General features: G+C 50.5%; 11 protein-coding genes across 11 annotated transcripts; 4 read left to right on the forward strand and 7 right to left on the reverse strand.

The window, feature by feature from the left end:
• Nucleotides 1-2228: 2228 nt before the first annotated feature.
• On the forward strand, nt 2229-4781 carry PV10_04495 (uncharacterized protein). The gene has a single exon (XM_016369055.1). The coding sequence runs from the start codon at nt 2384-2386 to the stop codon at nt 4673-4675; it is 2292 nt and encodes a 763-aa protein (XP_016224843.1). The 5' UTR covers nt 2229-2383; the 3' UTR covers nt 4676-4781.
• A 398-nt stretch (nt 4782-5179) lies between these two features.
• PV10_04496 (DNA repair protein rad18) lies at nt 5180-6861 on the forward strand (the record flags this gene model as incomplete). Its single annotated transcript, XM_016369056.1, has 1 exon — nt 5180-6861. The coding sequence occupies one exon, from the start codon at nt 5180-5182 to the stop codon at nt 6794-6796; it is 1617 nt and encodes a 538-aa protein (XP_016224844.1). The 3' UTR covers nt 6797-6861.
• A 748-nt stretch (nt 6862-7609) lies between these two features.
• On the reverse strand, nt 7610-9299 carry PV10_04497 (uncharacterized protein; the record flags this gene model as incomplete). Its single annotated transcript, XM_016369057.1, has 2 exons — nt 9161-9299; nt 7610-9110 (listed from the first exon to the last, which is right to left on the reverse strand). Exons 1-2 carry the CDS (start codon nt 9211-9213, stop codon nt 7610-7612), a joined length of 1554 nt encoding a protein of 517 aa, XP_016224845.1. The 5' UTR covers nt 9214-9299.
• A 218-nt stretch (nt 9300-9517) lies between these two features.
• On the forward strand, nt 9518-10384 carry PV10_04498 (uncharacterized protein; the record flags this gene model as incomplete). Its single annotated transcript, XM_016369058.1, has 1 exon — nt 9518-10384. The coding sequence occupies exon 1, from the start codon at nt 9749-9751 to the stop codon at nt 10382-10384; it is 636 nt and encodes a 211-aa protein (XP_016224846.1). The 5' UTR covers nt 9518-9748.
• Nucleotides 10385-10606: 222 nt separating this feature from the next.
• Nucleotides 10607-12836, reverse strand: PV10_04499 (uncharacterized protein; the record flags this gene model as incomplete). Its single annotated transcript, XM_016369059.1, has 4 exons — nt 10607-10875; nt 10937-12236; nt 12291-12437; nt 12493-12836. The coding sequence occupies 4 exons, from the start codon at nt 12834-12836 to the stop codon at nt 10702-10704; spliced, it is 1965 nt and encodes a 654-aa protein (XP_016224847.1). The 3' UTR covers nt 10607-10701.
• A 317-nt stretch (nt 12837-13153) lies between these two features.
• On the reverse strand, nt 13154-15065 carry PV10_04500 (uncharacterized protein). The gene is made up of 5 exons (XM_016369060.1): nt 14538-15065; nt 14367-14490; nt 14155-14304; nt 13750-14106; nt 13154-13699 (listed from the first exon to the last, which is right to left on the reverse strand). Exons 1-5 carry the CDS (start codon nt 14820-14822, stop codon nt 13398-13400), a joined length of 1218 nt encoding a protein of 405 aa, XP_016224848.1. The 5' UTR covers nt 14823-15065; the 3' UTR covers nt 13154-13397.
• Nucleotides 15066-15969: 904 nt separating this feature from the next.
• PV10_04501 (uncharacterized protein) lies at nt 15970-17335 on the reverse strand. The gene has a single exon (XM_016369061.1). The coding sequence runs from the start codon at nt 17234-17236 to the stop codon at nt 16070-16072; it is 1167 nt and encodes a 388-aa protein (XP_016224849.1). The 5' UTR covers nt 17237-17335; the 3' UTR covers nt 15970-16069.
• Nucleotides 17336-17869: 534 nt separating this feature from the next.
• Nucleotides 17870-19659, forward strand: PV10_04502 (uncharacterized protein). The gene has a single exon (XM_016369062.1). The coding sequence runs from the start codon at nt 17991-17993 to the stop codon at nt 19632-19634; it is 1644 nt and encodes a 547-aa protein (XP_016224850.1). The 5' UTR covers nt 17870-17990; the 3' UTR covers nt 19635-19659.
• PV10_04503 (uncharacterized protein) lies at nt 19642-21305 on the reverse strand. Its single transcript, XM_016369063.1, has one exon. It carries the CDS (start codon nt 21223-21225, stop codon nt 20425-20427), a length of 801 nt encoding a protein of 266 aa, XP_016224851.1. The 5' UTR covers nt 21226-21305; the 3' UTR covers nt 19642-20424.
• A 124-nt stretch (nt 21306-21429) lies between these two features.
• PV10_04504 (uncharacterized protein) lies at nt 21430-23577 on the reverse strand. Its single transcript, XM_016369064.1, has 4 exons — nt 23349-23577; nt 23218-23265; nt 21888-23113; nt 21430-21835 (listed from the first exon to the last, which is right to left on the reverse strand). Exons 1-4 carry the CDS (start codon nt 23406-23408, stop codon nt 21523-21525), a joined length of 1647 nt encoding a protein of 548 aa, XP_016224852.1. The 5' UTR covers nt 23409-23577; the 3' UTR covers nt 21430-21522.
• Nucleotides 23578-23994: 417 nt separating this feature from the next.
• PV10_04505 (uncharacterized protein) lies at nt 23995-26111 on the reverse strand (the record flags this gene model as incomplete). The annotated part of the gene is made up of 1 exon (XM_016369065.1): nt 23995-26111. The coding sequence occupies exon 1, from the start codon at nt 25951-25953 to the stop codon at nt 23995-23997; it is 1959 nt and encodes a 652-aa protein (XP_016224853.1). The 5' UTR covers nt 25954-26111.
• Between the last annotated feature and the right edge of the window lie 15 nt (nt 26112-26126).

Genomic DNA, 26126 nt, shown 5'->3' on the forward strand with positions numbered 1-26126 from the left:
AACCGCAGGTCGACCTAACTTGGCGGGGAGTCTAACCGTCCACCAAACATCATCGTCTCCGTGAACGTGATGAGCCACGACGTCGTCGCCAGAAAAGGCGAAGAAATTGGTGTTGCGGCTTTGATTCTCATAGGTCCACTGATCGAATTTATAGAGGGATAGTTGGTCGTCTTCGAGATGGGAGAGGAAGGAGTAGTGTTCTGTTGGAGACGACAGGGTGGGTGGTTAGTTGGGTGATTGGTTGATAGATAGGTGGGAAATGGAGGGATGGAGTGGGAAGAGTACTCACGTTGAGCTGCTACGGTCCATGGTAAGAGGTTGGAGGTGCCTTTGAAGGGGTGTGAGGTGCTGTTTTCCACGAGACCTCCAATTGGGGTTTGGTCGAGGGTACCACCTTCTGGTAGAGGTAGCCAGCGATGGCCTCGGAAAGGAGGGGCACTGCTGATATCGAACTTGTCCTTATCTTCCGACTCCTTCCAGCGAGGTAAGCGTGAAGCCCGCCAGTCGACCATATGCCGACGGTCATCATCGACAAAGTCGTCTGGTTTGCCGAATTCTGGTAGATATGGTTTGGCATTGTTGAGATGGACCTGAGTGACCCAGGAGAAAGTGGGTTGGTTGATGACATTGGCGCTGACGATCAGGTTATTGGGGTTGTCGATCTTGCGTTGGATGATGGTGGAAATGGCATGGTCTTCCATGAAAAGAATGTCGTCGTCGATTTTAATGTATAGAGTGTTGGGGTGACAGAGCTTGTACGCCTTTCGTGGCGGCTTTATCTCATCCTGTTCCTCGTCAAAGACATGGTGCTGCGAGTACTCGGGGACTTGATCGGTTAATTCGTCGATATAGACTATGTCGCTGGTCTTGTTGGTCCGCATCACCCACATGACTTCATCTAGCCATCCGCCGTTTCGAACCAGGTTGCGTTGTAAGTAGCAGTCAAGGATCGAGACGTATTCTTTTCGACCTGCAAAGACCATGGCGACGATTCTTTGATGGGGTTTTGCTGGCCGACCTGCCTCGGTGCCAGAGGGTATGGATACACCGCCGGGAGTTGAGTCATGGTTGTGAACTGGGTCATCAGAACCTGTGGCCTGAACCGGTGCTCCAGCGATGACGGGTTCTTGATACTTGAATTGACCGGTCAGGTCAATATTAGAAGAGTAGGCCCATTCAGATAACGTGAAACGGTTTGCGGAGGCTGCAAGAAGCAGAACCAGTGTGGAGAAGGCAGCAGCTGACAATAAAGCAATTCTCCACTTTGGAGATGTTGTCGCCATAGATAAGGAAGAAAACCAGGTCTGGTCGCGCTCAAAGAATGGGAATCAAATAACTGTACTATCCAACATTGAAGAGTTTTCCAAACACTGGGAAGGGGGGGAAAGGTGAATCAAACAGTATACAAGTGGTGAACACTACGCGATTGGAGCATAAGAGGCGTGGAGAAAGATGAAGGGTGAATGGGTACTTTCGGGCATATGAGGCGCGAAATGACAGGGGAGGGCGCTCAAGCCACATTCCGTCGAGAATATGTCGCCTGTGTCAGTTTGACATGACTGACCTATCTTGGACCTATTTTAGGTCTTAATGCGAAGGCACTAAGGAGGTAAGAGTCAAGTGGTGCTGTCGTTGTAGTTGATGGATTTGACAAGTATGGGGATAGGCTCTGTTATGCCGTGACATCTTTTGGTCTGGATTGCACCCCTCGGCCTCATGGCTGGGCGCCTTGGTGGTAGAGTACGCCGTACGTGAAAACAGTTGTTTCATGGAAACTCCTCGATCGCGGAATGTGACGCGATTTGGGTTTGGATTGGGATGCGTTTCGGATCCAACAAACCTCGTCCAGCCCGTTAGTCATAGGCGGTGACAATGGACATTCCGTCCTTGGGGCTGGTGCAATCTCAAGAGGTGGACTAGTAGAGAAGACGTGAGAGTGGGTAGGGCGGGTTGGTGGGTTGATGGGTTGTTGGTTGGTGGAGGTGGGGAAAAAGGGGCGTTTGCCACGTGACTATAGTCAGGGGGAATTTGTGGCACGTGCGTCGATCTGATATGTGCGCGTATCATGTTATGATTTACCGTAGAAACTCCTTCTGACTGTGCCAAGATCCAGTACGGCGGATCCAGAACTCCACTCACGTCGTCACCGAGTTCAATCATTTCTCTACAGCGCCCTCGTCACCAGTTTGTTGTCGGTAATTGCATGTCGACTCCTTACCAACGCCGCCTCCAAAGCATGTACAGTCCCAAATCATATATCCCTCGATAACATGAGCCGTGCCGACCCCGAAGCACTCCCAGCATCACCCCGTCCAATGCGACGACAGACGACAAACGACACGACGCTTAGCATTCCAACATCCTTTCGCAATCAACGCTTTCCATGACCTCGCCGAAAGATGGAGATTCTCCCCAGACCACCCATAACCTATCCTCCGTTCCAATCCTGGATGTTCGCAAGACCAGACCCTCCACATCCGACCAATCGCCTGAGACATCCACCTCCAGTCTCCCTATCCGCACCATAACTCCTCCAACCTTGGGCTCCCGCACCAGCACTCTTTCCGGCACACTATCAAGATCCAGTTCTCTCAATGGCAGGCTGTCATCCTCAATCGCAAAGTTTGGAAGATCTTCCGTCAATAGTCCACTTGCGAATGCGACCGATGGCTCTGACGATTCGAGGTCCCTGATCGTCCGCGCCTTCTCTCCTACCATCGGAATTTATGCCTCCAAGGAGGTGGATGAGTTGGCTGTGAAGAAGGGACTGAAGAGAGGCTTCACGGACCTGATACGGCCATACGGAAACAAGGTCACAGGCAAGGTTGTCGTTCGCGACAGCACCGGTTCAAGCCGGGCATGGGAAGATTTTGCCATCCACTTTGCCAATCTTGGGGACCTGGCTGGAGATGGCGTTGCAAAACCTGGTGCAACAGACCAACTGGAGAAATTGGAGGAACTTATGGAGTACTTTATCGGTCAAGGTTTCGATGAAACTGACGAGGTTCCCGGGCGTGGGGAAATCTCTCCCTTTTACAAACTCTTCCTCAATCGTCTCCTAAGTACTGAGTCCATGAGTCCACATGAATCTTTTCGCCATCCGGTTGGCTCAGTTATCGCCATAAGTTCATCCACCCCCCAGCCAGTCGAAACTATTCGAAACTTGTATCAACAAACCGCCCAGGGATCCAAGGCATTACCGTCATGGGCCAATCCCGAATACCTCCGCTACTATGTTCTTGTTCACGATGAAGACGAAGATGATTTCTCAAAGTCCTCCGCACTGTTTGATCAAATGAAGCGACATTTTGGCTTGCATTGTCACCTCCTGCGACTAAGGTCCACCTTCTGCACGCAATCGGATGATGACGTTGAGGAAGTGCCCACTTGCGAGTGGCTGTCGCCTTCAGAGCAACTTGGCGTTTTAAACGACACAGCCGACCTCATAGACCTGGATTTGCCCACCTCGCCGTTCATTTTTGCCTCGGATGCGGTGGCCATTCGTGCCTTTGTTCGTGAAATTGTAGCACAGTCTATTGTGCCATATATGGAAAACAAGATCTTGACCTGGAATGATCAGATTGCCTCTCGAAGACGTGGAATCTCTGGTCGATTTATATCATTGTCCAAACGGTGGACAGGTATAGGCAGCTCGGCGAGGAATGCCTCGTCAGCCACCAATCTGACAACATCAGGAGCCAGTGGTAACTACGACAGCTTACAAGGATCATATCGCTACGACACTTCAGAAAGCCTTCTTCGAAAACTAGGAGACTTTTCCTTTATGCTCCGTGATTACAAACTGGCTGCGTCAACATATGAGCTCCTGCGGACCGATTACGCCAACGACAAAGCGTGGAAGCATCTCGCCGGAGCCAATGAAATGTGTTGCGTTGCCACTCTGCTCAATCCTTTGATAGGGTCATCGAGCTCCAAGTTCAAAATCGAAAACTTTGATACTATGCTAGATACCGCCACATACTCCTACTCGACACGATGTTCAGAGCCGGCACTGGCCCTGCGGACTATCCTGTTGGGCGTGGAACTACTCAAGGTTCGAAGTCGAACCGCAACAGATCTGGCGGCCAAATGGGCGATTCGAGGTCTAGAACTTGGCCTCGTAGGCAGCGTGGGACATGCACTTATCAGCGAACGCGTCGCATCCTGTTTTGCCGACCAAATCGGATTGGGAAGTACTAGCTGGGGAACGCGCAAAAGGAAAGCCGCACTCTGGAGCATCATGACAGCCGATGAATGGATGAAACTAGGCCGGGCAGAATTTGCATCAGAAAGACTAGAGGAAGCAAAAGATCTGTACAATGAGACCAAGTTTGGCGATTCAGTCCAACAGTATGGAGAATTGGGAGAATATCTGGCGCAGTTACAATTGGCAGTTCGGATGAAAATGGGTCAGGCTAGACGGCGGACGATGAGCAGTGCTCGCGGTCCCTACGTTGGGGGTCCTCAAGATCAGGTCGACGCCGAATCTGAAGACGAGATCGTGGAACAGATGGTGACGGTGGAGAAACTTGATGGCAGACCTCGTCGAACAAGCTTGATTGGAGGAGGGGGAGGAGATGGGAAAGGTGCGTCAGGTCCCGAAATGACACCACTGAGTCCTGTCCGGTTGGCTCGACCAGACCCCTTGTCTAGAGACAATGATGATTTTGAGTGATGGAAACGAACAAAGACATAGATGAAGATTGGGCATCTATATTACCGAGACTTGTGTATAAACAGCCAAGCTGAATGATTAATCGAACGAGCTCAACCTTGTCTGATCAGAAACTGAATCTCGGTGACGTTGTGAAGTCTTCTCTGGATAAAAGAGTCTCAATTTTTGCGAGGGGAGGTTGACTTTTTCTCGGGCAAGGCTGGCCCCCTAACAGAACAGATTAATCTAGAATCTAGTCACGCTGCTATGCCTCACTGCCCGTAGTGCTAGACCGTTAGTAAAGCGGCGCCATCCACTACTTTAATTACCCAACCCAGCTCGCCTCTTCTTGGCGCGACTGTCGACGCGACTTTTCCAGATGAAGCCTTGGATATCTCCATCCAAGCCCAAGAGTCGCAATAGTACTGCTCTTGTGAGCACATGCACTGCTCCACGGACCCTTTCCTGCTCGCCATTCCCTCCCTCCCTCTATCCCTCCATCCATGATCTCACATCTCTCACGACATGCCAGATCATCATGAAGTCACCGACAGTTCAGATTGGCTCCCGACCCCTCTCGCGCCACTTGCGCAACTCGAGTCGTCTTTGCGCTGTCAAGTATGCAAGGACTTTTTTACTACGCCGATGATCACCAGCTGCTCCCATACCTTCTGCAGTCTGTGTATCCGGAGACATCTGTCACAGGAAGGAAAATGTCCTGCGTGTCGAGAGCTGGACCAGGAGATCAAACTCCGGAGGAATTGGGTGGTTGAGGAATTGGTGACCAACTTCGCAAAGGAGAGATCGGGACTACTTCAACTCGCGCATCAGGTGGGACAGGCGAGGCAAGAGGCCGCAAATGTGGTTGATTCAGAAAGACCATCCAAGAGACGGAGAATAGCAGACACCAAGATGGTGGTCAATGGAAACGGGAATGGAGTCGAAAGACGAAGTACTCGAAGTCAGAGCAAAGCAGCCATTTCGGCGAGTCAACAGAGTGCTCGCTCGACGGACGAGGTTATGGACAGTGAAGATGAAGGAAGTCTATACGAAGAGCCACAAACACAAAACCTACGATCTACTATGCCCTCAACCTCATCATCTCTCCCCTCCTCGCGACAACCAAACGATGGCAAAGTCGCATGCCCATGTTGCGGCAGACGCATGAAGGAGACCCAGATCAACTCCCACCTAGACAAATGCATAGCCGGCGAGAGTCACAGCCCCATTGATGAAACAACATCCCCTCCACCACCACCAACATCAGCCAATCACCCTATCACCAAACCAGCAGCTTCAACCGCCTTCTCCTCCTCCAAACCCGTCATCCACCAAGCCCGACTCCCCTTCATCAACTACACATTACTCACCGACAACGCATTACGCAAAAAACTCAAGGACCTTGGAATACCCGCGCACGGTTCAAAAGACCTAATGCGCAGAAGACACACCGAATGGGTGAATTTATGGAACGCCAATTGCGACAGTAGCAATCCCCTATCAAAAAGGCAATTACTACAGGATCTTCGCGTGTGGGAAGATACTCTTGGACGACAGATTGAAAGAGCTCCGCCCAGCGGGTTTATGAGTAAAGATTTTGATCGAGACCGACATGTCAAGACTCAAAAGGATAATTTTGACGAGTTGATTCGGCAGGCGAGGGCGAAGATGACCAAAAGCGCCCAAACAACGACAACAGCAGCAGCATCAAACTCTGCAGGGGACGGCGATGATGATGATGTAGGTGATGAGAAAAGGGATATGAATGACCAGGATCAGGATCAGGAGAAACTTCAAACCGCACAGGTTCAGAACAATGCTGAATTCGAGGACTCACGTCCTTCTAAACCGGCACCGGAATCCAGCGACCCCTTGCAATCTTCTTCCGCCTTTCATGCAGAACCAACACAGCTACCCCCATCCAACCCAGCCACGTTACCACAGTCATCACACATATCCATCCCACCTCATCAACCACATCAACCTCACCAACCCCTTCCCACACACCAGTCAATCGACCTGACCACCTCACCTAGTAAACCCACCGTCTCAAACCAAGTACCGCCATCATCATCATCATCAACCTTTCCTCCTCAACCCCCCACTCACAACAACTACACCCACCAACATGACCTGACATGACGGATATCACGAGATCAATCAATTAAATATAACCTAGGTTTCGCATAGTGCTTAATGGCAGTACATCAAGCCCCATCAACGTCACGTCACGTCGCTTTCTTCTGGTATATCTTGCATCCCGCCTTTGCTCTTTGGGTCGATGTCAACTGGTTTAGCATGATATACATACATACAGACAAAGACGAGCTGGAGACTCACCCATCCATTTGTAGTGGGTTGAGAAACTTGGTGGAATGAGAATGGAATCTGGTGGTCTGTCGTTGGATAAATACCTAGGTACATATGACATTATGAATCGAACCGAACCGAACCGAACAAATGGTTTACATCGTGCTGTGTCTCTATCTTTGATTGATCCCGCCTGCATGATACCGTGCAATACTCACTGGTTGTGATGTGATGAAAGGCGGAAAGAGAAACCCGCTCTCCCTCCTTTTCCCCTGCCCTTCTCCTTCCGCCTTCCCCTTTCCCGTTTCATTTCGTGTTGATCGCTAATAGTCGCACGATAGATGGGTCTGTCACCTAGATAGGTAGCTAGGTAGCTAGGTAGCTAGTTCTAGGAGACGGGTGTGGTGGGTTGGTTAGATGGATGAAATAACGACCACCCCTGGGCCTGCGAGAGTCCTCCCTCGTGTCATGATATCCCGAGTAATAAATAAAGAGGGAGCTGGATGGGACCTTCATCAGTCGAGGTTAACCGACCCATGTGTTGTGACTTGTGTATAGATGTTTGTGTCATGTCATCAACCGAATCTCGTTGGATGGCTGTCGCAACATAACATAATTTCCTCATACGGAGTAAATGAAATCATCTCAAGACGCCGTTTCAGGGATCCGTTCCCCAGAAGTCTGTCTTGGGTCATTCTCCTGACCCTGCTCCATCCCCTCTACCGAACGAGACCTCATCTTCGAATCCAGATCCATGTTCAGGTCAAGCGTTTTTAATTTGTCGGCGCTTCTTGACAATTCCTCTTCGAGGGCTGCATCTTCGATTTGACTTTGAGTTTGAGTATGATCTTGTGCGTCGACCTGGTATTTTTCTGGTGGTTGTTTTTGCTGCTGCTGCTGTTGCTTCTTCCGTTCTCTCTCCAAATCTTCCAACTCCGCCAATCGCTTCCTTGTCGCTTCGGCGGCAATTTCTTCGCGCTTGGCCTTTTCTTCTCTTTCCATCTCTTCGAATTCCTCGTCGACTTCCTCTTCGCCGATTGCAGCCTTGCCACCATCCAGGGGTTCGGAAATCACGCCAGATACCTCGTCGACCTTTTCCATCTCTGTTCTGAGACTTTCGAGGACGTCGTCGACCCTCTCGACCCCGCCAATCTTTTTGTTCAGAGATTTCAATACCCCGGCTGACGATTCCATCACCGAGATGATCTGTACTTGATCGACTGCATCTTCGATCCGGGTGTAGACTTGCTCGAGTTGATGGAGGGTTGATAGACGGCCTTCAAGGGTTGACTCGGCTAATTTCTTAGAGCGGAGCGCTGATAATGCCGAGGTTTTATTGCCTTGTTTCACGGCGTTTTGGGCTGTTGATTGGAGAGTGGCGATGCGAGAGTCGAGAGAAGTGGTTTGATTTGTCAGGCTGGTAATAAGATCTTTCAATGTCGCTATAGATCTGTCTTCATGAGTGATGGGGTCAGGACTTGATGTGGTCGGAAGGTGGAATTTGATGGTATGGGAGTCGTAAGTGAGGAGATTCTTGTCGCGGGACAGATATCGTAGGACGAGTTTTAGGTCTTGTTCTGATAATCGGATAGGTGTGTTCTTTTCAAGGGTAGAGTTGAGATCCCTAACAAAGGATTCTCGACTGGTTATTCGATCGGTAAGGCTGTGCAAGCCTCGCTCTTTGATCATGGCCGAAACATGTCTAGCCAATTCCTCCAAGGCCGGTACGACAACGAGGTCACCAGATCGTAATCTGCCCGACGAGGCCTCATAACTACCAGACCCGACAATTCCAGCCTGTCTTAACCCCCATTTCATAATGGCCCAAGGGCTAGGAATCCATGATCGATGGTAAATACTTTTCTCACTCGCCATAAAGTCCTTCTGTTCAATCATCTTGCCATGTCGAACCGCCTCGTCGATGACATAGCCTAATCCGCTAGGTTGGCCATATATCGGACTAGAGAGGGCGGAAAGGAGGTCGTCGGAGGTCTGGATAACAAAGTGAGATTGTTCTGGGGGAAGTTGGCCAGCCAGGGCCAGACGAGTCAAGGCAGATGTCCATGCTGTGACATTGGCGGAGAATCCTTCCGGGTTGGAATTTTTCTGAACGCCGAGATCAGAGTAGAGTGAAGGGAGGCGTGTTCTGGATCACGAAGTGTTAGACGGGCAATTTGAGAGTGAGGCATAACTTACTTGCGAAATGACGGCTCGTGCTGAATTAGCCACTCGAGCGCAGATGGTGACATGGCTGCGGGTTACGATACATGGGCTAAGGTGTGGAAGCCCAAGGATCGTAAAACCCAAACGAGGGTATGGAAAGAGGGCACAAGAGCCCCAGCTGCAATAGGTTATCTGAGTAGATAGAATGCACCGTGAGAGTGCATGTGGCACATTTATCTGGAACGCGGTTCAGTTTGATGAGTTTGTTTACGTCAGAGGGGAAAATCAAACAGGCAAGGCTGAGCGAGGCTGAATATTTGGATATCACAAACAATCCCCTTCGTCCACGTCTGTCTCTACGATGTAATTCTTTGTTTACACACCATCCATCTCACCACAACCTTGCCATGGGCCCATTTAACACGGATGGTACATAGTCACTGTCATTGATTGACCCTTTTGTGATTCCCTGGACCATATACACGGACCAACTTTGGAGGGGTGGCTCCACGATCAACGATCACCGCGACTCCAGCATCATCAATCCACGAGAACACACGTGGTTTGGTGAACTCTCCGACCATCACATCAACCTACTCCTTCTCTCTCTCTCTTCTCACAATGTCCCGCGACTCATCCGCCAACTACATCCACTTCCAAGCATCACGACACGCAGATCTATTCGAAGAATTCTGCCGCCCACCATCCTCCACAACCACAAACGCTGGCGGCGCCACAACCGGCACGACTGCAGGCGCACACAACCCACAGGACCATGGCAATGCCAATCTCAGCACCAACCCAGCCGCGGGTGCTACCACGACGATCCCTGGCCACTACCTGCCCTTTGAGGAGATCAACCTCCCGCCCCATCTTCAACCACTAAACCCTGAAGATGAGGACGATGTGGTGCCGGATATGCATGCGGCGTTTGGAATCAATCGTGCTCTGAATCAAGGTAGCGGCGCTGGAGCGGGTAGTGGTAGTGGAGGAGGTCATGTGGGTACTGGAGGTCCTGGCGAGGCAAGTGATGCTGGTGTCGTGAGGGAGCCGGCGTGGAGAGATCTGGGTATTGAGGCTTTGGTTGATGGTCCTGCGGGAAATGAAAATGGCGGAGGTGGAACTGGAGCTGCAGGTGGAAGAGCTATGGGTAATGGAAGAGTGTTTGGAGCGGGGATGGGTAGGGCTATAGGAGGACCGTCAAGTTCTGGTGTTAGGAGAGAAGGGAGTAGGACTGGTTTGTTGTTGTTACGATGACTTGTTTCGCTCATCTCTATCGCCACTTGTGGAAAACGGGATATGCGGTAACCTGTCGAATCGAGATTGCGCCATGCACACCAGTCACCGTCCTCGTTTACATGGTAGGCTCATACATCGTCGACGACAGCTTTACAAGGCAGAGCCAAGGGATTATTCCCCCTCAATCGTCAGACATGGATCATACCAGGCTATGCAAATCGAAGCATTACGGAGCTCAGTCCGAGGACATCCTACAGAAACCATCCTCACGTCCAATTTGCCAGGTACAATGGTCATTCAACGTCCTCAACTCAACATTCATGGCCTTTTAAGCATCAAACTCTGACGACATCTACTCTTGCCCTGTCAAAGGCATTATGCGTTACTGAAGCAGCCGACTTCTCTTCGTCCTTGATGATGCGCGGATGCAACGAAATCTGCGAATACGTGCCGGCAGCTTTTCTTTTGGACAGTTGACCAGGATTGATGACCATAACGGAATCAACAACCTAAAAGATATGTTAATACATGTCCGAAGGAATGGCATGAAAGAAAGAAGGGCAAACATACCTTGACACTGGGTGTCAACATACTAGGCAACACCAAAATATCTGGCCGTACGTTCAACCAAGACCCCAGCTTGAGATATCCGAGATCCAGACAGGCACCCGTGGCCTTGACGATACCATTGCTGGTCAGCTTGTCACGGGCCATGGGTGGGTATAGAGGGAAGAAGTGTCTCTGATCGATAAGATATCCCGGCAACCGCGTCAACAGGTCGGTCGTTGCACCGTGTGACAACTGCTCACGGCTCAGTTCGTAGAGGATGTCTTGTGATGAAATGCCAATGACCAGCTCATTGAGGGATACAAAGCTTGGGTTAGGAAGCATGCTGACTTGTTTGGGGAGGGAAAGCGGTCCTCGCACGAGTCGTTCTTGTGGCCAGCTGACGTGTTTGCTAATGGCGTCGCGCACCGACGGGACAAGGACGATCGTAATTGAGGGGACGGCAGAACAGAGGCGCTGTAAAGGCGCGGAGATCCAAAGTTTGAACAGTGCGGTCATGGTGGCCTCGATGTCTTGATTCGAGCCTTTGATCGTGGGTGGCTCAAAATCGCCAGATGCGATCATAGGGTGTTCAATGTCAATGAATGGGCCACTAAGAATCAGTGCATCTGCCATGGTTTCGGCAGCCTTGTCGCAAATGGTCTGAAACGGTTCGAAATCGAGGTTGTCTTCGGCAGTATACGGACCTGAGGCGATCATGATGTTGAGAGGTAGGGAGGATGAGGAGTCCGACACTTCAAGTTTGTCGTTGATAGTATCGATGGTCTGAACGGTGGATGATGGCATGGCCAGTCGAGGGACAGACAAAACTTCCTTGACTGTGAAATACAGGCCTGATGCATTTGTGCCTTTCATTGCGACAATCTGGCCCGGGAAGAACTGATATGACGCGAGTTCATCCACCTTGAGAGGGACTCTCAAACCAGCACCCCATTTTCTCGACATCTCCAACACCAATGAAGCAGCATTCAACTTTCCCTCGGAAGTGTCTGAGGCTATTCTTCCAACAGCGATGATCTCGCTCGTGCTTTGAGCCGCAGCATTACCGAATGTCGTGTCGTCTAACCTGTGATGTTGTTGGACCAAGGCCATGAATTCCTCGATCCGCTCATCCAAGACTTCTGAGGAGTCGGAAAGTCTCATCGACATTGGTTTGTAGGCAAATTTCTTCCAATCTGTGTTGGCCATCAGACGAATGCGAGCTTCTGAGAATGGAGCGATTGGAGCGTCCGCTGCTGTGAGATGGTCGTTGAGTGTTTCAATGATCTGTCCCGCGTTCGGTCGTTCCGAGAAGGGAACACCTCTGTTATGTGAAAGTCAGTAATGAGTCAGGAATTCCAACAAGCCGAGCACATACGTTGGACCGTCACCATTAATGACTTTGCTCGGGGTCTTCCCGGTATCTGGACGATTAATCTTCCTGGGCATGGGTGACTCGAAATCGGCTTTTCTCTTGACACTTCCATTTCGTCGAGAAAGGGTGTTAGGGGTGAGTTCGTCAAGCCTATTGTGTTGTCAATTATCGTTCTAGAATCTTTTCGGGACCCTTCTGTACATACATGCCAAAGACATCACCCGCTCCCATAGAACGTGGTGTAGCATGGGCAGTGGTCCTCCTTTCAGAGCCACCCCCTCCGACACGGCCATTTTGTTTTTGATGTCTTTCTTGGGCTCCTCGTTCGACATTATCCTGGACATCTTTGGCGAAGAGTCTTGCAGTGGAGAGATCGAGTTTTGTCTCCTCGCCCATTTTCAAAGAGTAGACTTCCCATTTTATGAACAATTCATCGGGGGTAATTGAGTGTAGGCGCAGGATGGATTGGAGGACTTCGAGGATGTCTGCTTCGAGACCTCGACCTGCCGGGTCGAAGACAGAATTGAGGTTCTCTTTGATTGCCGTCATTGTTATAGGAGTGTGGCTGGTTTGTTGGTGTTCAATGTGACGGGACAAATGCGATGTTGACCATTACCATGGCTGCTTAATCGCAGGACTGGTGGAAGACGCGTAAAGTGCCAGAGACCCGCGAAGCGCGTCGAACTAATTACGCGAGCCGGAAATGGTAGGTCAGCCGAACGTGCAGCCCCTCGGAAGAATAATCCGCCATGACCTCACAAGTATGACTTATCCAACGCCCATGGCTGGTCAGAATCCGAGTCATGAATTGGCACGGTAGCTAGGTACGGTTGGAAGGAGATTGGATGCTGACTTATTCGTAATCTGAAAACATCATCACATTTAAGTTCAATAGCGAATCACAGCGGCCTTGACTCGGAAAACATTTCTATTATTGAACCTTGCTCTCGAGCGTCCTTTGCTCCCTGTTTGGCTACATACTGCATTAGAGAGCCTCCCAAGGCAGGACCAGTTGCAAGATGCACAGCAGATAACCACCCAGCTGATTCTTGTCATGGCACCGAACCCCGAAACGCCAGGCTATGCAATTGCCTTCCTCTTAATGACTCTCTATTGCGCATGGTTTCCTTCTTCCTGACCCTCGACCAGGAGATAGTGCAAAATGTCACTCAGTGACAGGACGCCTTTTAGGTAGTTGTTCTCGTCGACGATCATTAATCTGTGCACTCGAGATTTTCGGATAGTTTCAAATAATGTATCCAATCCATCCTCTAGTGAGCAACAATAGATTCCAGGATGATTTGGTGATCTCTCGGCCAGGGCCTTGCCCACAGTCCAAGTGAGATTACCATAATCGCCAGTTTTGAGAAGGTTGATCACATCTACCGCTTCGAAAACGTTCAACAAGATGCCTGAAAATGTCAGTGTAAGGTCGTTTGACATGTGTGAGGTGAGTGAATACCTTCGGTGGTAACAACCGGGACACTTGATATATTCTTGGTGACCATTTCGTCAACCACATCGAGAACCGTTGTATCCATGCTACAACGCACGATATTACCGTACGTGCCGAGTTTGATGGTATCGAGAGACTTTCTCAACATTTCTGTTTCCTTGACGTTCATGGAGATGAACTTGAGAATGCGATATTGTGTGATAACACTGGTGATCATCGATCGTTGTGTATCGCTATCATACGAAATCAAGGGGATTCTTCGGGCGCGAGAGGACAATTGTTTGCGGAGTGCCTCGTAAAGGATGCATTCTGGAGACACAGACAGCGTCTCTGGAGGTTTCACATTAAGAACTCTTTCGATGACTATAATCAAGTTAGTGCATGAAGATAGGAAAGAGTCACGCGACTGACCTCTGAGGTCACTGAGCTGTAGACTGTCTATATCTTTCAACTTGTCGGCATGAAGATTGTAGTACCTAACCACATTGAGGTAATCGTTGACGGTGAGGAGGCCAGCATAGGTGGAAGTGCTCGAATCCCATAACGGCGCCGAAACAATTCCTTTATTTGCAGTCAGTATGCAATGGATATATGTATAATCGGCCACATCACAGGGCACCTACCACACTGGACAAGAATATTCAAACTCTCTTTGACCGTCAATCCAACATCGAGTTCGATCAATCTGAAACTCAGTGGAAGAACATCATAGCAAGTGCGCACACGAAGGAAATCTCTTATGGCTTTCTGCATATTGATGAGCGAATGTAGGAACGACCATGATTTGGACCTACCAAGCCTGCCCTCTCGTCTCTATCGATGGGGCGGTCTGGTCTGGGAGGGTGCCGGGCCAGGTTCTTTGGGCGCAACAAATCTGAAGGACGGATGAAGTTGGCCTCGTGACTATGTTGGGAGTGGGATGCCCCAGCGGCTGGGTGGTGATGGGTTGGAGGAGAATGGAGGCCATTTTGTTTTGGCGGGGTTGAATCGAGGGTGGGATCAGGTGTGGTAGCGTGGGTGGGATGAGAAGTAGGATATGAGGTGGTCTGGGGCCGGGTCACCTCTGCGCTATCTGCCATCGTGGTGACTCTAGATGCATTCTTCTGGCTCCAGGGAATCTTTGACTTCCTGGGCGACGAGCCTCTTTGTGCGAAGAGAGCGTGCGACAGTTGAGGAGGATTGTGTGACGAGGCAAATGAGGTTGATGGTGGGATGAGGGAATGATGTAGTTGGAGTGGAGGGAAGGCAGGTGCGATCGCAGTCACGGAAGTGGCAATGGCAGTTGCAGTGGCCGTGGCAGGCGGCACAGTGGGCAATCCGTGGCAGTTCGGGGAGCACGGGGAGGCCCTGAGGACAAAATTGAAAGTGATCGCCCGAGGGAATTTAGCGCCGTCACTGGGTCGTGAGGCTTAGGGACTTAGCACCCCGAAACAAGCCCCTCGGCCCCTAAAAAGAATGGGATTGCGGGTTGAATTCGGGCTGGGCGATGACCTTGCGGGGAAGGCTTCTGTACCCAATTAGTGAGGCGTGGGTGGTGGAGCTTTGTTCCTGGCGGACTTCAAGGCCTATAAAAAACTGGATAAAAAACTGGATCTTGGAGCGAAAACGATGACGAAGACAGAGACAAGATAATTGAGTCCTTAGCAGGAGAAGTCGGATGCACGACACTGACTAGATCTCTGCAGGAAGACTTAGGGGCTGCAAGCAATACAGGGTGTGGTGACTGGATGTTGTCAATGGTTGGCGGTCACCAGGGCTCGATTTGTGCTTGTGCAGGATGTGTTAGGACAGATTTGCGAATGAAATGTGTCAACGATAACAACAGGGGAATGTTGCCTGGTGCTTGTCGTGTGTTTGCACCATGACCAGCCGTGCCAGCGTCAGACTCAACATGTTGGGAAGTTTCGAGGAACCACAGCACTCGTTGAACTGGCGGCCATTGATAAGGATGCCTGCCCTGTCACGCATCTTGGCCTGTCATGGAGGGACAGCCAGGCGCCCAGGGCCGCTTTCCAGTGGACGAGGGGCATGCCATGGGTGCTTGGGTCTCACGTTTCCAGGCTTCGCAGGCTCTAACTCGACCCCCCCAAGTGCCTCAGGCTGGCTCCTGCGGTTGTCTCCCCGGCACGTGCGACCCTCCTTGTCTGACATGTGATAACGGGAAACCCCCTAACGCCTAACACGTGGCTCTCGAGTGACACACACGTGACATGGCTCATTTAATCCTTTGTCCCAGTAATAGAAATCCTGTATTCGATATCCTTATGCTACACGCTGCATATCCATGCGTACAATCTATCAGACGTGGTATCGTCCCATCTCAGCATCAACCCTCAATTGACACATTCTTCTCAGTCTCACTCAGACTGACTTCTCCCTCGCCGCCTTTGAGGTATCCTTCGAACTCGCCAATCCTCTTGCCCCCCTTGACCCATCGCTCATAAGCAGCGGCCCTGTTTGATTCGCACAGTTCATTCAATGCAGGCCAATATATCGTGTGCTCATACTCGAATTCGACGTGCCCTCCACTTTCCTTCAATAATTGTTCTCGAGGCACATGAATCCCCATGTCCTCGTTGAATTTGATCTTCTCTCGAGTCAAGGGATCAATGAATGGCGTAATGAGCTTGAAGAAGCCCCAAATATAGAAAGGGACGTTGGTCACCAATGCACGGCCCAGTCGTTCTGGATAGTGATTCTGCAGAATGTTCAATGTCTGCCTTCCCTGTCCAATTGTCGCTCCCTGGCCCGATTTGGTTTCGGCGAAATTGATGAGAAGGGCCAAAGTCTCCTGACCTGGGGGCATCAGATCAATGGCTCGCTCAAGCATAAACACCAGGTGCTGAATTTGCCGATCACTGCGTTCAGTGTTTTGTTTTGAGGGTCGTAGATATTGACAGGTTCTTCCGTGGTTGTCCCACCCAAGGATAACCTGTTTGCCTGTCTCGTTCTCAATCGAAATATAGTCCTTTGTATGTTTCTCTAGCCCATATTCACGTCGCCAGATCAGTGTGTTTCTCAGTCGCGTCTCAGCCTGAGCGACATCCCAGGTGGTTGCACGGAGGTACCGTAGAAGTGCATCTCGCGTCAAAAACATGCGCTCTGAATCCGTCAAGGGGCTAGTTGGAGCCCCCCGTGCTGATGTTTCGGGTATCTCTGTCCATGCAGATACTTTGTCGAGGAGAGTCGCATACTTGGTCTCTTGTTCCGATGTCAACGGTGGTCTGGGCACGGGCTTAGATGTCTCTAGAGGGGCGGCAAGAGGTGTCTTGACCAAGCCATCCGCCGATGATTTAGGGAGAACTGGAGGAGGCGGTGATGATGAGGATGCAGGAGGGATCTTTTCGGTGGGAGGGGGAGAATCGTCGACGCCAGAGGAAACCTTGTCATCGAGTTTGACCTGATCGATGCCATCAGCGAGTTCGGCCGCAGTCTTCTCAGGATCATGGACATCATGGGCGATGTCGCCATTATTTGCGACTTCGGTAGCCATGTTGTACGCAAGGAAAGAACAGAGGCTTGACTACAGTGATTGATAGAGGTGGATCTCAAGACATCTGCGCAGAAGGTGATTACATGATGTTGATAACAGGGGAACTGAATTGTTGGGAGGAATACGGGAACTTTTGTTGCCGATATGCCTGATCTTGTTCACCGCTCCAAGCCTTTGATCCCGCTTTGAGTTTGCAATGATTAATGCTCAGCTTTTGATAATAGTGCATGATATCTCATTGCAGTCGGGTCTCTACCATAGTGAAATGACGCTCTCTTACTCGTTTATTTGTTGCTGTTGTCATAGTCTTGAACGGAGAGGCAGACGTGAAACTTCGAGTCACGTGCGCAGACTCAATTTCAACGCCTTTTATGATGAGCTGCTGGATTTGGTCCTTCAGGTAGACATAAGGGAGCAACACCGTCCTCATATCAATTCAGAAGCTAGTATAGATCTTGGTCAACACAGCGCGCTCGAATAGATTGCACAAGTAATAGTATGGGCAATACAAATCACGATCCCAAGTGGCCTGGGAAATTTATTCGACTCTGATTTCTACCGAGGAAGTGCCGACATATGATTCTTCTGATACTTTCATCATACAACCCACCACCCGACCACAACACAGCTTCATGCACAACAACCGCCCCAATGGCTCTACCCTCCCTATTATAACCTCCCTTCGATAGATCTCCTGCGATAGATCTCCTCAAAGCCCGAAATTGCAAGAGTCGCCCCTCCTAACACCATCAACATGCCGCCTCCCATGCCGAACCCGTCGAAGCGCATGACCGCGAACCCCGCGAAACCAGTGGGTAGATATCGTCCCGGCAAAGCCGTAGCAGAGCAGGAATCCTCAGATGAAGAGTCGGAAGAGTCTGAACAGGAGCAAGTCAGCCAACCACAAAAGAGACTGGCGCCGCGACAACCTCCATCTCGACCTACACAAAGCCAGACAAGACAGCCAGTTGAAAGTGACGACGACGACGACGATGACGACGACGACGAGGAAGGATTTGTCACAGACCCAGAGGACGATGTTACACAGCCAGCCGTAGCGACGGGGTCAGAGTCACGCATGAAACAATCTTCGCAATCAACACCAACGCTCCCCAACCAGAAATCGACCGCAGTGACACAGAGGTCCAAACCACCAGACTTAGATGCAGAAGATTTAGACCAAGGCTCCGAGTCTGAAGAAGAGTCCGAGGACGAAAGCGAAGAATCATCTGAGGAGTCATCTAGTTCCGAAGACGAAGCCCCCCAGCGAAAATTCCAACGCCCGACATTCATCAAGAAATCCGACCGCCTCGCTCCCCCAGCTCACAAGACCGATCAACCTACAGCCAACGACTCAAACACACCCGCGCCTCCCTCGCATTCACATTCACATTCACACTCCCCATCCATATCCACCGACCCGTCTCAGCAAGACTCCGCTCGCCGCCTCGCCCAAGCGGAACTATTAATCAAGGACAAACTCGAACGGGACGCTGCGGCCCGCCTCCTCGGCAAAAAAGCATGGGACGACGATGACGATCTCGACCCCGACTCCTTAGTCGACGACACCGACAACCTCGACCCGGCCGCCGAATACGCCGCCTGGAAACTACGCGAACTGCAACGTCTCAAACGCGACCGCGAAGCCATGATCGCACGAGAAAAAGAAATCGAAGAAATCGAACGTCGCCGAAACTTGACCGCTGAGGAACGAGAACGTGAAGACGCCGAGTTCATCAATAACCAAAAACAAGAAAAAGAAGCCAACCGCTCGGCGACAGAAGCACAGTATATGGCTCGATATCACCACAAAGGAGCGTTTTTCCAAGGCGACGAGGCAGCGGAGATTTTGAAACGGCGTGATATCATGGGAGCGAAATTCGAAGATCAGGTTTCGGACAAGTCTCTCCTGCCGGAGTATATGCAATTGAGGGATATGACCAAGTTGGGAAAGAAAGGTCGAACGAGGTATACGGATCTAAAAGGTCAAGATACGGGAAGGTTTGGCGATGATGTTAAGAAATGGAGAGGGAGTTCAGATTATCGAGGAGGCGGCGTCGGCGGCGGCGGTCGTGGTCAGGGTGATATCGACACGAGAGGTTTAGACGAGAGATTCTTACCTGACCGTGATCGAGGCGGTCCAAGTGGAGGAAGATCTAACCCATCTGGTCCGACTGGTGCGAATGCAAGTTCGATTGGTGGGGGTGGTGGGAGGAAGAATCGGGATCGAGGTGGAGCACGGTCTCGCTCTCGCGAGCGATCTCATTCACCTCGTCGACGTCGACCTTCACGTTCACAATCGCCAGAGTCGAGGAAACGACGACGACATGTTGATGATGATTATCGAGACCGAGATCAAGATAGAGACAGAGATCGGCGACGGCCTGTGTCTCCATGAAAATATATCTCGGTGTAGAGTTAGTGTATGAATGTACAGTATAGTACTATCTGTCTCGATGTTAGGCTGTTTGACATGATGGATACACCTAATGCGTCTCCGTTGCACTAACAGCTATAATATCTTGGTCGGCGTGCTCTCCTACCCATCCAGTCTTCACAAGGAAGAGATACCAAGTATCGTACGCCATTTCTGCTCCTCGAGCCTTGGCTCTGGAACTGTCTAGCGAGCACCAGACAGATAAGCTCATATGGATGATTGTAACTCTTGAAGAGCTCGCTCATGCATGACCTCAATCGGCAGATCAATTCTAGACATCCTCTAACGTAAAGCGAGATCGAGGCTTGATCATGCTGGTCCACGTTGACTCGTGCCGTGTGTTATTCCAGTGACGATTCTGCTGCATGGATGACTGATCTGGTGTTGGATCGACTTGGTTCGATTGAGCGGCGGTTGTAATGTTCAGACTTTGAGTCTGGTCTTAACTCTCTGTGCTTGCATTGACACCGGATTGAATGATGTGTCCAGGCTTGTCAACATCGGGGTCCGTGCGATGATAGTCTCTTGACGAGAGCAAAAATCGATCTGCGTTGATGGTTCCATGCCTACGAATGACCTGGGCTGTCTGGAGCCATAAGTCGCTTGATCGTGGCGCTTGAATACCATTCAATTAAACTGAGACGACAAGAAGACGGCCGGCGCAAGAGGTTGCACTGTTGGCCACAGCAATCGTTGGGACAGCAGCATTTCCTCATCTGTGTGATATGTGGTTTCCGGAAGTTCTGGTTGATCACTTCACACCCTGTCTCTCCAACTCCTTCTCCCTCTCCAGAACATGATCCTCGAATTTGATCAAAAACACCGTTCGATTTGGCCAGACATCAGTCGCCGTATTATGAGCGGAAGCCTTGCACTGAAAGCCCGCGCCATCACACACTCCCTCAATAATACCGGCGATATAGGCCGCGACACTCAACTGATTCATTTCCTTGGGCACAGAGATATAATGGTTCGTTAAGGGAGTGTTATCGATAATCATATATTCTCCTGGATTGGAGGTAGATTGTTCGAGAGAATCGGCTGGACGGGAGAACAAGAGCGGGTAGAGCTTAGTGGTGAGTAGGGTGAGGAGCGGGAGTAAGCGTAGTGGCCGGGTGGCATTACTGGAAGAGGATGAGGATGAAGAAGTGCTCGTGGAAGAGCTGGAACTCGAGCTGCCGGCTGGAGTGGAGCGGTATAGGAGGAGGTCGAGTAGTTTGAGACCTAATGGATAACCTTGTTCGCTTAATCTCTTCTCAAAATCCTGGATGCCCTTGACTCGTTTGTGGGCGTATGACACCATTTCCATAAACAAGTAGGCGAAGCTGGCGCGGGAGAGTTCGGCATTGCGGGAGCGGTTGAGGTTACGGTCGTAGATGGTTTTGCGCGTGGATGGGTAGCGCAGTGTGGAGGACGAGGTGTTCAGTGTGGGTGTACCGCTGACGAGAGGGTTGCTTGAAGTCGAGTATTGGGAGAGATGGCGGGAGGGGGAAGAGGTGTGGGAGGATGGATGAGAGGAGCCGGAGAGGAGGTTGGGTGGAAGAGCCGCCATTGTGTAGACGGTCGATGATGTCGGTTACCTGCAGACTATCATTGTTGCTTCTCAAGATGTCGTGCGCGCTGGGGCAATAGTTGATGGTTGCATCGGTGGGTAATCGATCGAGTCTGGGAGACGTTGGAAGTTCAGTGGTTGTCGCATGTACAAGAAGACCAGGGAAGGTCAAGCGAGCCCCTTTTGGTGGAAGCATTTCTTCAGCCTCGTTCTTCCTTACATATATATTCTATTCATTTTCATGATTCGGGAGATAGCAAAAAGCAGCTCGCTTCTCAAGGCTTTCTCAAGTAGCGATCAACTACCGCTGTTATTGTCTTGCCACACACCTGCCTCATCTTGTGCCTCAGCGCCAAAGTAGTCCTGTTTGGTCTCTTTCGCCTCCTTGGCCACTTGTTCTCGTTTTTGCTGATCTCTCCTTGCAATCTTTTTGTCTTTAGCGCCTTCATCCCATTCCTGGAAAGCCTTCTGTCGTTGTCTCGAGTTCCACTGGAGAGTTCTCGAGATACTGTTGACCCAGTCCTCACTACGGCGGCCTGGCGGCATTACATTGGCAAAGGGATATCTGGACGCAGAAATCGTCACATAGTCGCCAGGGAATAGCTCGATTCTAAAAATGCAATTAGCTTTGTCAGGTTTTTGCGTGGGCTTTAGTCTCTTACCTTTCCCGTCCGTCAAAACTGGCCCAGGAGTTAGCTCTTGCATCGTACGGAACGCCCAACCTGAGAACAATGGTGTCTGGAAGGATAATCGGTCGGAAAGAGAGGGTGTGAGCACAGATCGCAGTGACCAAGATGACAGGATTTTCAGGGTGACATAACGAGCCACCAGCTGCGAGGTTGTAAGCGGTGGAGCCAGTTGGTGTGGCCACACATATTCCGTCTGCTTGAACAGTGGTCAAGTGCTCTTCGTCGCCAAATAGTTCAATGGTAGACATGGTTGGATTTGGGCCGCGGTCGACTACGATGTCATTAAGAATCTCAAAATTCCGATCCGGCTTGTGAGTCTTTCGGTCATCGGCCTCTTCTCCGATCAACTCTTCCACCAAGTCTTTCTCTTCATCATCATCTCTCTTGTGAGATCGCATAACTGTCCCTTCAAAACGTAGCCTCAGGCTAATGGTGACACCATCCCTAAATGCCTGTGTCAGGGTGTTTTGGTAGTCGTTGAAGTCAAACTTGGTCAAGAACCCTAGGGAGCCGAGAGCAAATGACAAGACGGGCGGGACGACTCTCTGAAACAACCAACTCGCATACAACACGGTCCCATCTCCCCCCAAGGTGACCACGAAATCGAACAAGTGAGGGTGTTTCTTGGCCAGATCATTGTCCCAGTACTTCAATCTCTCAGTGTATGAAGGGTCTTCGGCGGTAAGACTGTTTGCGTCGAAAACTTTGTTGTCTTTCATGGTGTCCTCGACATAGACAATATATGGAACAGACCTATCCTTCGAGAGGAGCCATCTTGCAACGTCTCTTGTCTTGCCGATCAAAGTCTTGTCATGGGCCTTAGTGAGAAGGAATACCGAACGGATCTTGAGCTTGACTTTGAGATTGCCCAACCTCTTTGCCATTGAGCGAACACTGAGAGCCATGTCGCTCAGCTGCTTCTTGGTGAGTAACCGGGACTGGGTCGCTCTGACCTCGTCTCTGGGTACGACTTGTCCGTTGCGCGAAGATACTCTTGTAGTTTCATTCTCATCAATCTGTTCTAGTTTGGATTCGACTTTTGGCTGCAGACCGAGGAAGGTCTTCTCGACCATACTATGCACTAGGCATTGCGACGAGGTTCGGTCGACATGTCGACGGGGAGGTTTTTCGGTCGCTGGCGTTTCGGCAAGGACAAAGGAAGATTTCCGTCGACGGGCGCCATCGTTTTCAAAAACGACCTGTGGAGTGGAATGTCAGTAGTCGTGACGGCTGGAAGGCCAGGTCGAACAACGAGCAACAGCGAGCAACGGACGACTGAGGGGCAGTGAGATAGGTAACGGACCTCGATTTTGCGATTGTATTCATCCTCGCTGCTGGAGCCACTGTGCAACTAGAACAAAGATAAGTCAAAGTCCCCAAAGATAGGCGAGATTGGAGATCAGCGTGGATTGCTGATCGAGATGCGTTGCTTACATCTTCAGGCAGGCTTTCTGAAAGGGCGCGACTGAACTGAGGGGCACCTGCCGACGTCATCGCAAGTTACCAAAATGGTTGTTGTCTCGATCAGAAAGAGCGAGTCGCTGTGAGGAAGTCGCGACCGAGCCACTTGTGCTATCAAAGAATCAACTGTAGGGAAGTAAGAAGAGAGATCTTGTCATGGTTGAAGATGAGCCCTAGCTGCAGATTGGGAGGAGTATCTGCCTCTCTAATCAAATAAATTGACCCAAGGCATCAGTGTTCACGGGCCTCTCGGCCCCCCTCATCTATCTTTTCATCAGGGCTACTGAGGTTGTGGGGAACTATTCCCGATCCTTGAACCTAAAGGGCAGCCTTTCGCTCATCTCCCAGTGGCTGTTCTATTGACGCTGTGACTAAGGGTCGCCTAATGGGAGAAGATTTATTAGTGACACCGCCGACCGTCTCTTGCCCAACTCCACAAGGCAATATTATTATATTCGATGCAGAAAACACTCCACCTCGACACAACTCATCAACACTCTTGATAGACAGCAGGTTCCACTGTGTTTTCAAGGTCGAATTCAATTTCAGTGTTTATTTCAGTAATCATATCATTATTCGTAATCGTCATTAACACCTGGTATACAGTTAATATCCTTGCTCAAAGTCTCTGCACAATTGGAGCTTTGACAAGGTGGATGGCCTCCTGACCTTGGTCTAGGAAACCTGAAGCAGTCCGCATTGTTGGGATGCCCTTCGATTCTGGTTCGTCCGGCAGTGACGGCGGACTCTCATCCAGGGCCAGCTCTTTTCCCTGTGTAATCGACTCAGGTGGCGGAGGAGGTGCTGGTGCGAGGCAAACCTGCGTCTCATCTCCATCTGTAGCAGTCGCAGGAGCACTTTCTTCCACTACGATCGAGTCCACAGTCTCAGAGTCAATCTCCGAACTCTCTCCTCTCGCGCCCATCACTCTCGCCTCATCGTGAGACACTTCAGTCGACATGTTAGCTTCTGACATGTTTGCTTCTTGCTCAACAATTGGGCGCATGGCCGGTTCCGGTGTCACTGCTTCATAGAAAAACATGAAACCGTTGCCATAGCCAAGGACTTCCTCTTCACTGATCTTGGTTACCCTTTCATCATTGAACGAATACCAGTCCTTATCTCTTTTGCCCAATGCAATGTAATGCCCATTGTCGTGCCGCCCGTAATGAGTTACGACACACTTCAACTCATACACGACTTGATTCTGGCGTTCGCCATTGTCAAGAGGTACACTCCATCGATTCGACACGCTCAGAAAGATTGGAAATTTGATAGCCGAGCTGTTTTTTCGTTGATTGCCAAAATCGTCAAAGATGCTGCGATTGATGTGTAGGACAAGATCCTTTGGCAATCGGGCGAGAGTGATTTGTTTCAGCTTGGTCCTCAAAACCGGCTTGAGCTTTCCCCCGTGCTCCTGATTTGACTCATTGATCGCATCTGTGCTATCACGTCCTTGAGTGACTCGATCACGCTCGTTCTTTGTACATCGGTCACATTCCACCTCTTGGACCTCTTCGGGCTCGGTGAAGTCATCGATCAAGTCTTCCAGAGTGGCGAATCCTCTGAGACCTAGGTTCAATGTAAGACAGTTAAACTGTGTTAAAGACAGTCCCTCAGTGAAACCACAGGTCGTACATCGCAGGCTTTGAGCGGTCAGACCATCTAGAGGGCTGCGAATATCGCGTAAGACATTGTGCGACTCGACACCATGGGCCATTTTTGGAATTTGCCCCCGGGATTGCTCCTGTATGTCATCTGATGTTGCTGTGGGCATTTTGCCGCCAGCAAAGAGACTTTGCACGCACTCCAGGCCAGGTTGAGACGACGTTTGACAAGCTTTGACCGATCTGATAGCCTCTTTCTCAATTGCTTCCAATATTCTTGAAAAATACTCTTGTGCATCCTGTTGCTGCCAACTGTCCATCGATTTGAGGATCTTTGGTGTCCATAAAACTGTCCGAGAACTGGACAACGTCGTAAGATCTTGGAGAAAGCCTGCCAACGCACGATGTGTCTCACTGTTGACAGGGAACTGATTACAAAAGTCTAGGCTTGACTCAAGGCTGTTGAGGAACGCCGGTAATGAGGCTAGGCCCTGCAGCGTACTATTCTGATAGCATGAATTGTCCCAATTGCCTAGGCCAGGAGGAGTTGTACCAATAGGTGATTGTATGGTTACGCTGGAGTTACTTGACAGACTGCGGACACGATGAAGGATAAATGGCATAGGCTGGTGTCCGAGAATTGTCTTCAAGGCTTCCTGTTTGGCGTGCAAATCACCGTAGTCTCGTCGGTTAAATTTGGCATCTTCGGGGTTTAAGCGACCGAGGCGGACCATGGTATACTGCATGGCGTAGAGAATACGTGAGGGAAGGAGGAAGGCCGCTATTTCAAAAGCAGATCTTTGTAGGGTTGACGGCCAGGCGTCAAGGAGCGAAACCACATAATAGCCCAGGATAAGAAGGGCGAGTGTCGATATGGCTTTGGTGAGGGTAGGGTATAACTGAGGAGTGGCGGATGGTGAAGGAAAGTCATTTAATGGGCCTTGAGTTGCCCTTGCCGGGAGGTTGTTCATGGTGCAGGAAAGGCAGACAGTGGAGGTGAGGAACGCGTTGGTGAATGAGGTCGGGCATAGGGTCTACTGATCTTGTTACTGACAGCCATGCGAAAAGATATCAAACAGATGGGAAGAGACGAACAAGATCAGTGGCGGCGACTGACAGGCTACATGCGATGACGAACAACGGT

The sequence above is a fragment of the Exophiala mesophila genome, assembly GCF_000836275.1.
Source record: "Exophiala mesophila strain CBS 40295 unplaced genomic scaffold supercont1.3, whole genome shotgun sequence".
In the NCBI taxonomy this organism is placed as follows: Eukaryota; Fungi; Ascomycota; class Eurotiomycetes; order Chaetothyriales; family Herpotrichiellaceae; genus Exophiala; species Exophiala mesophila.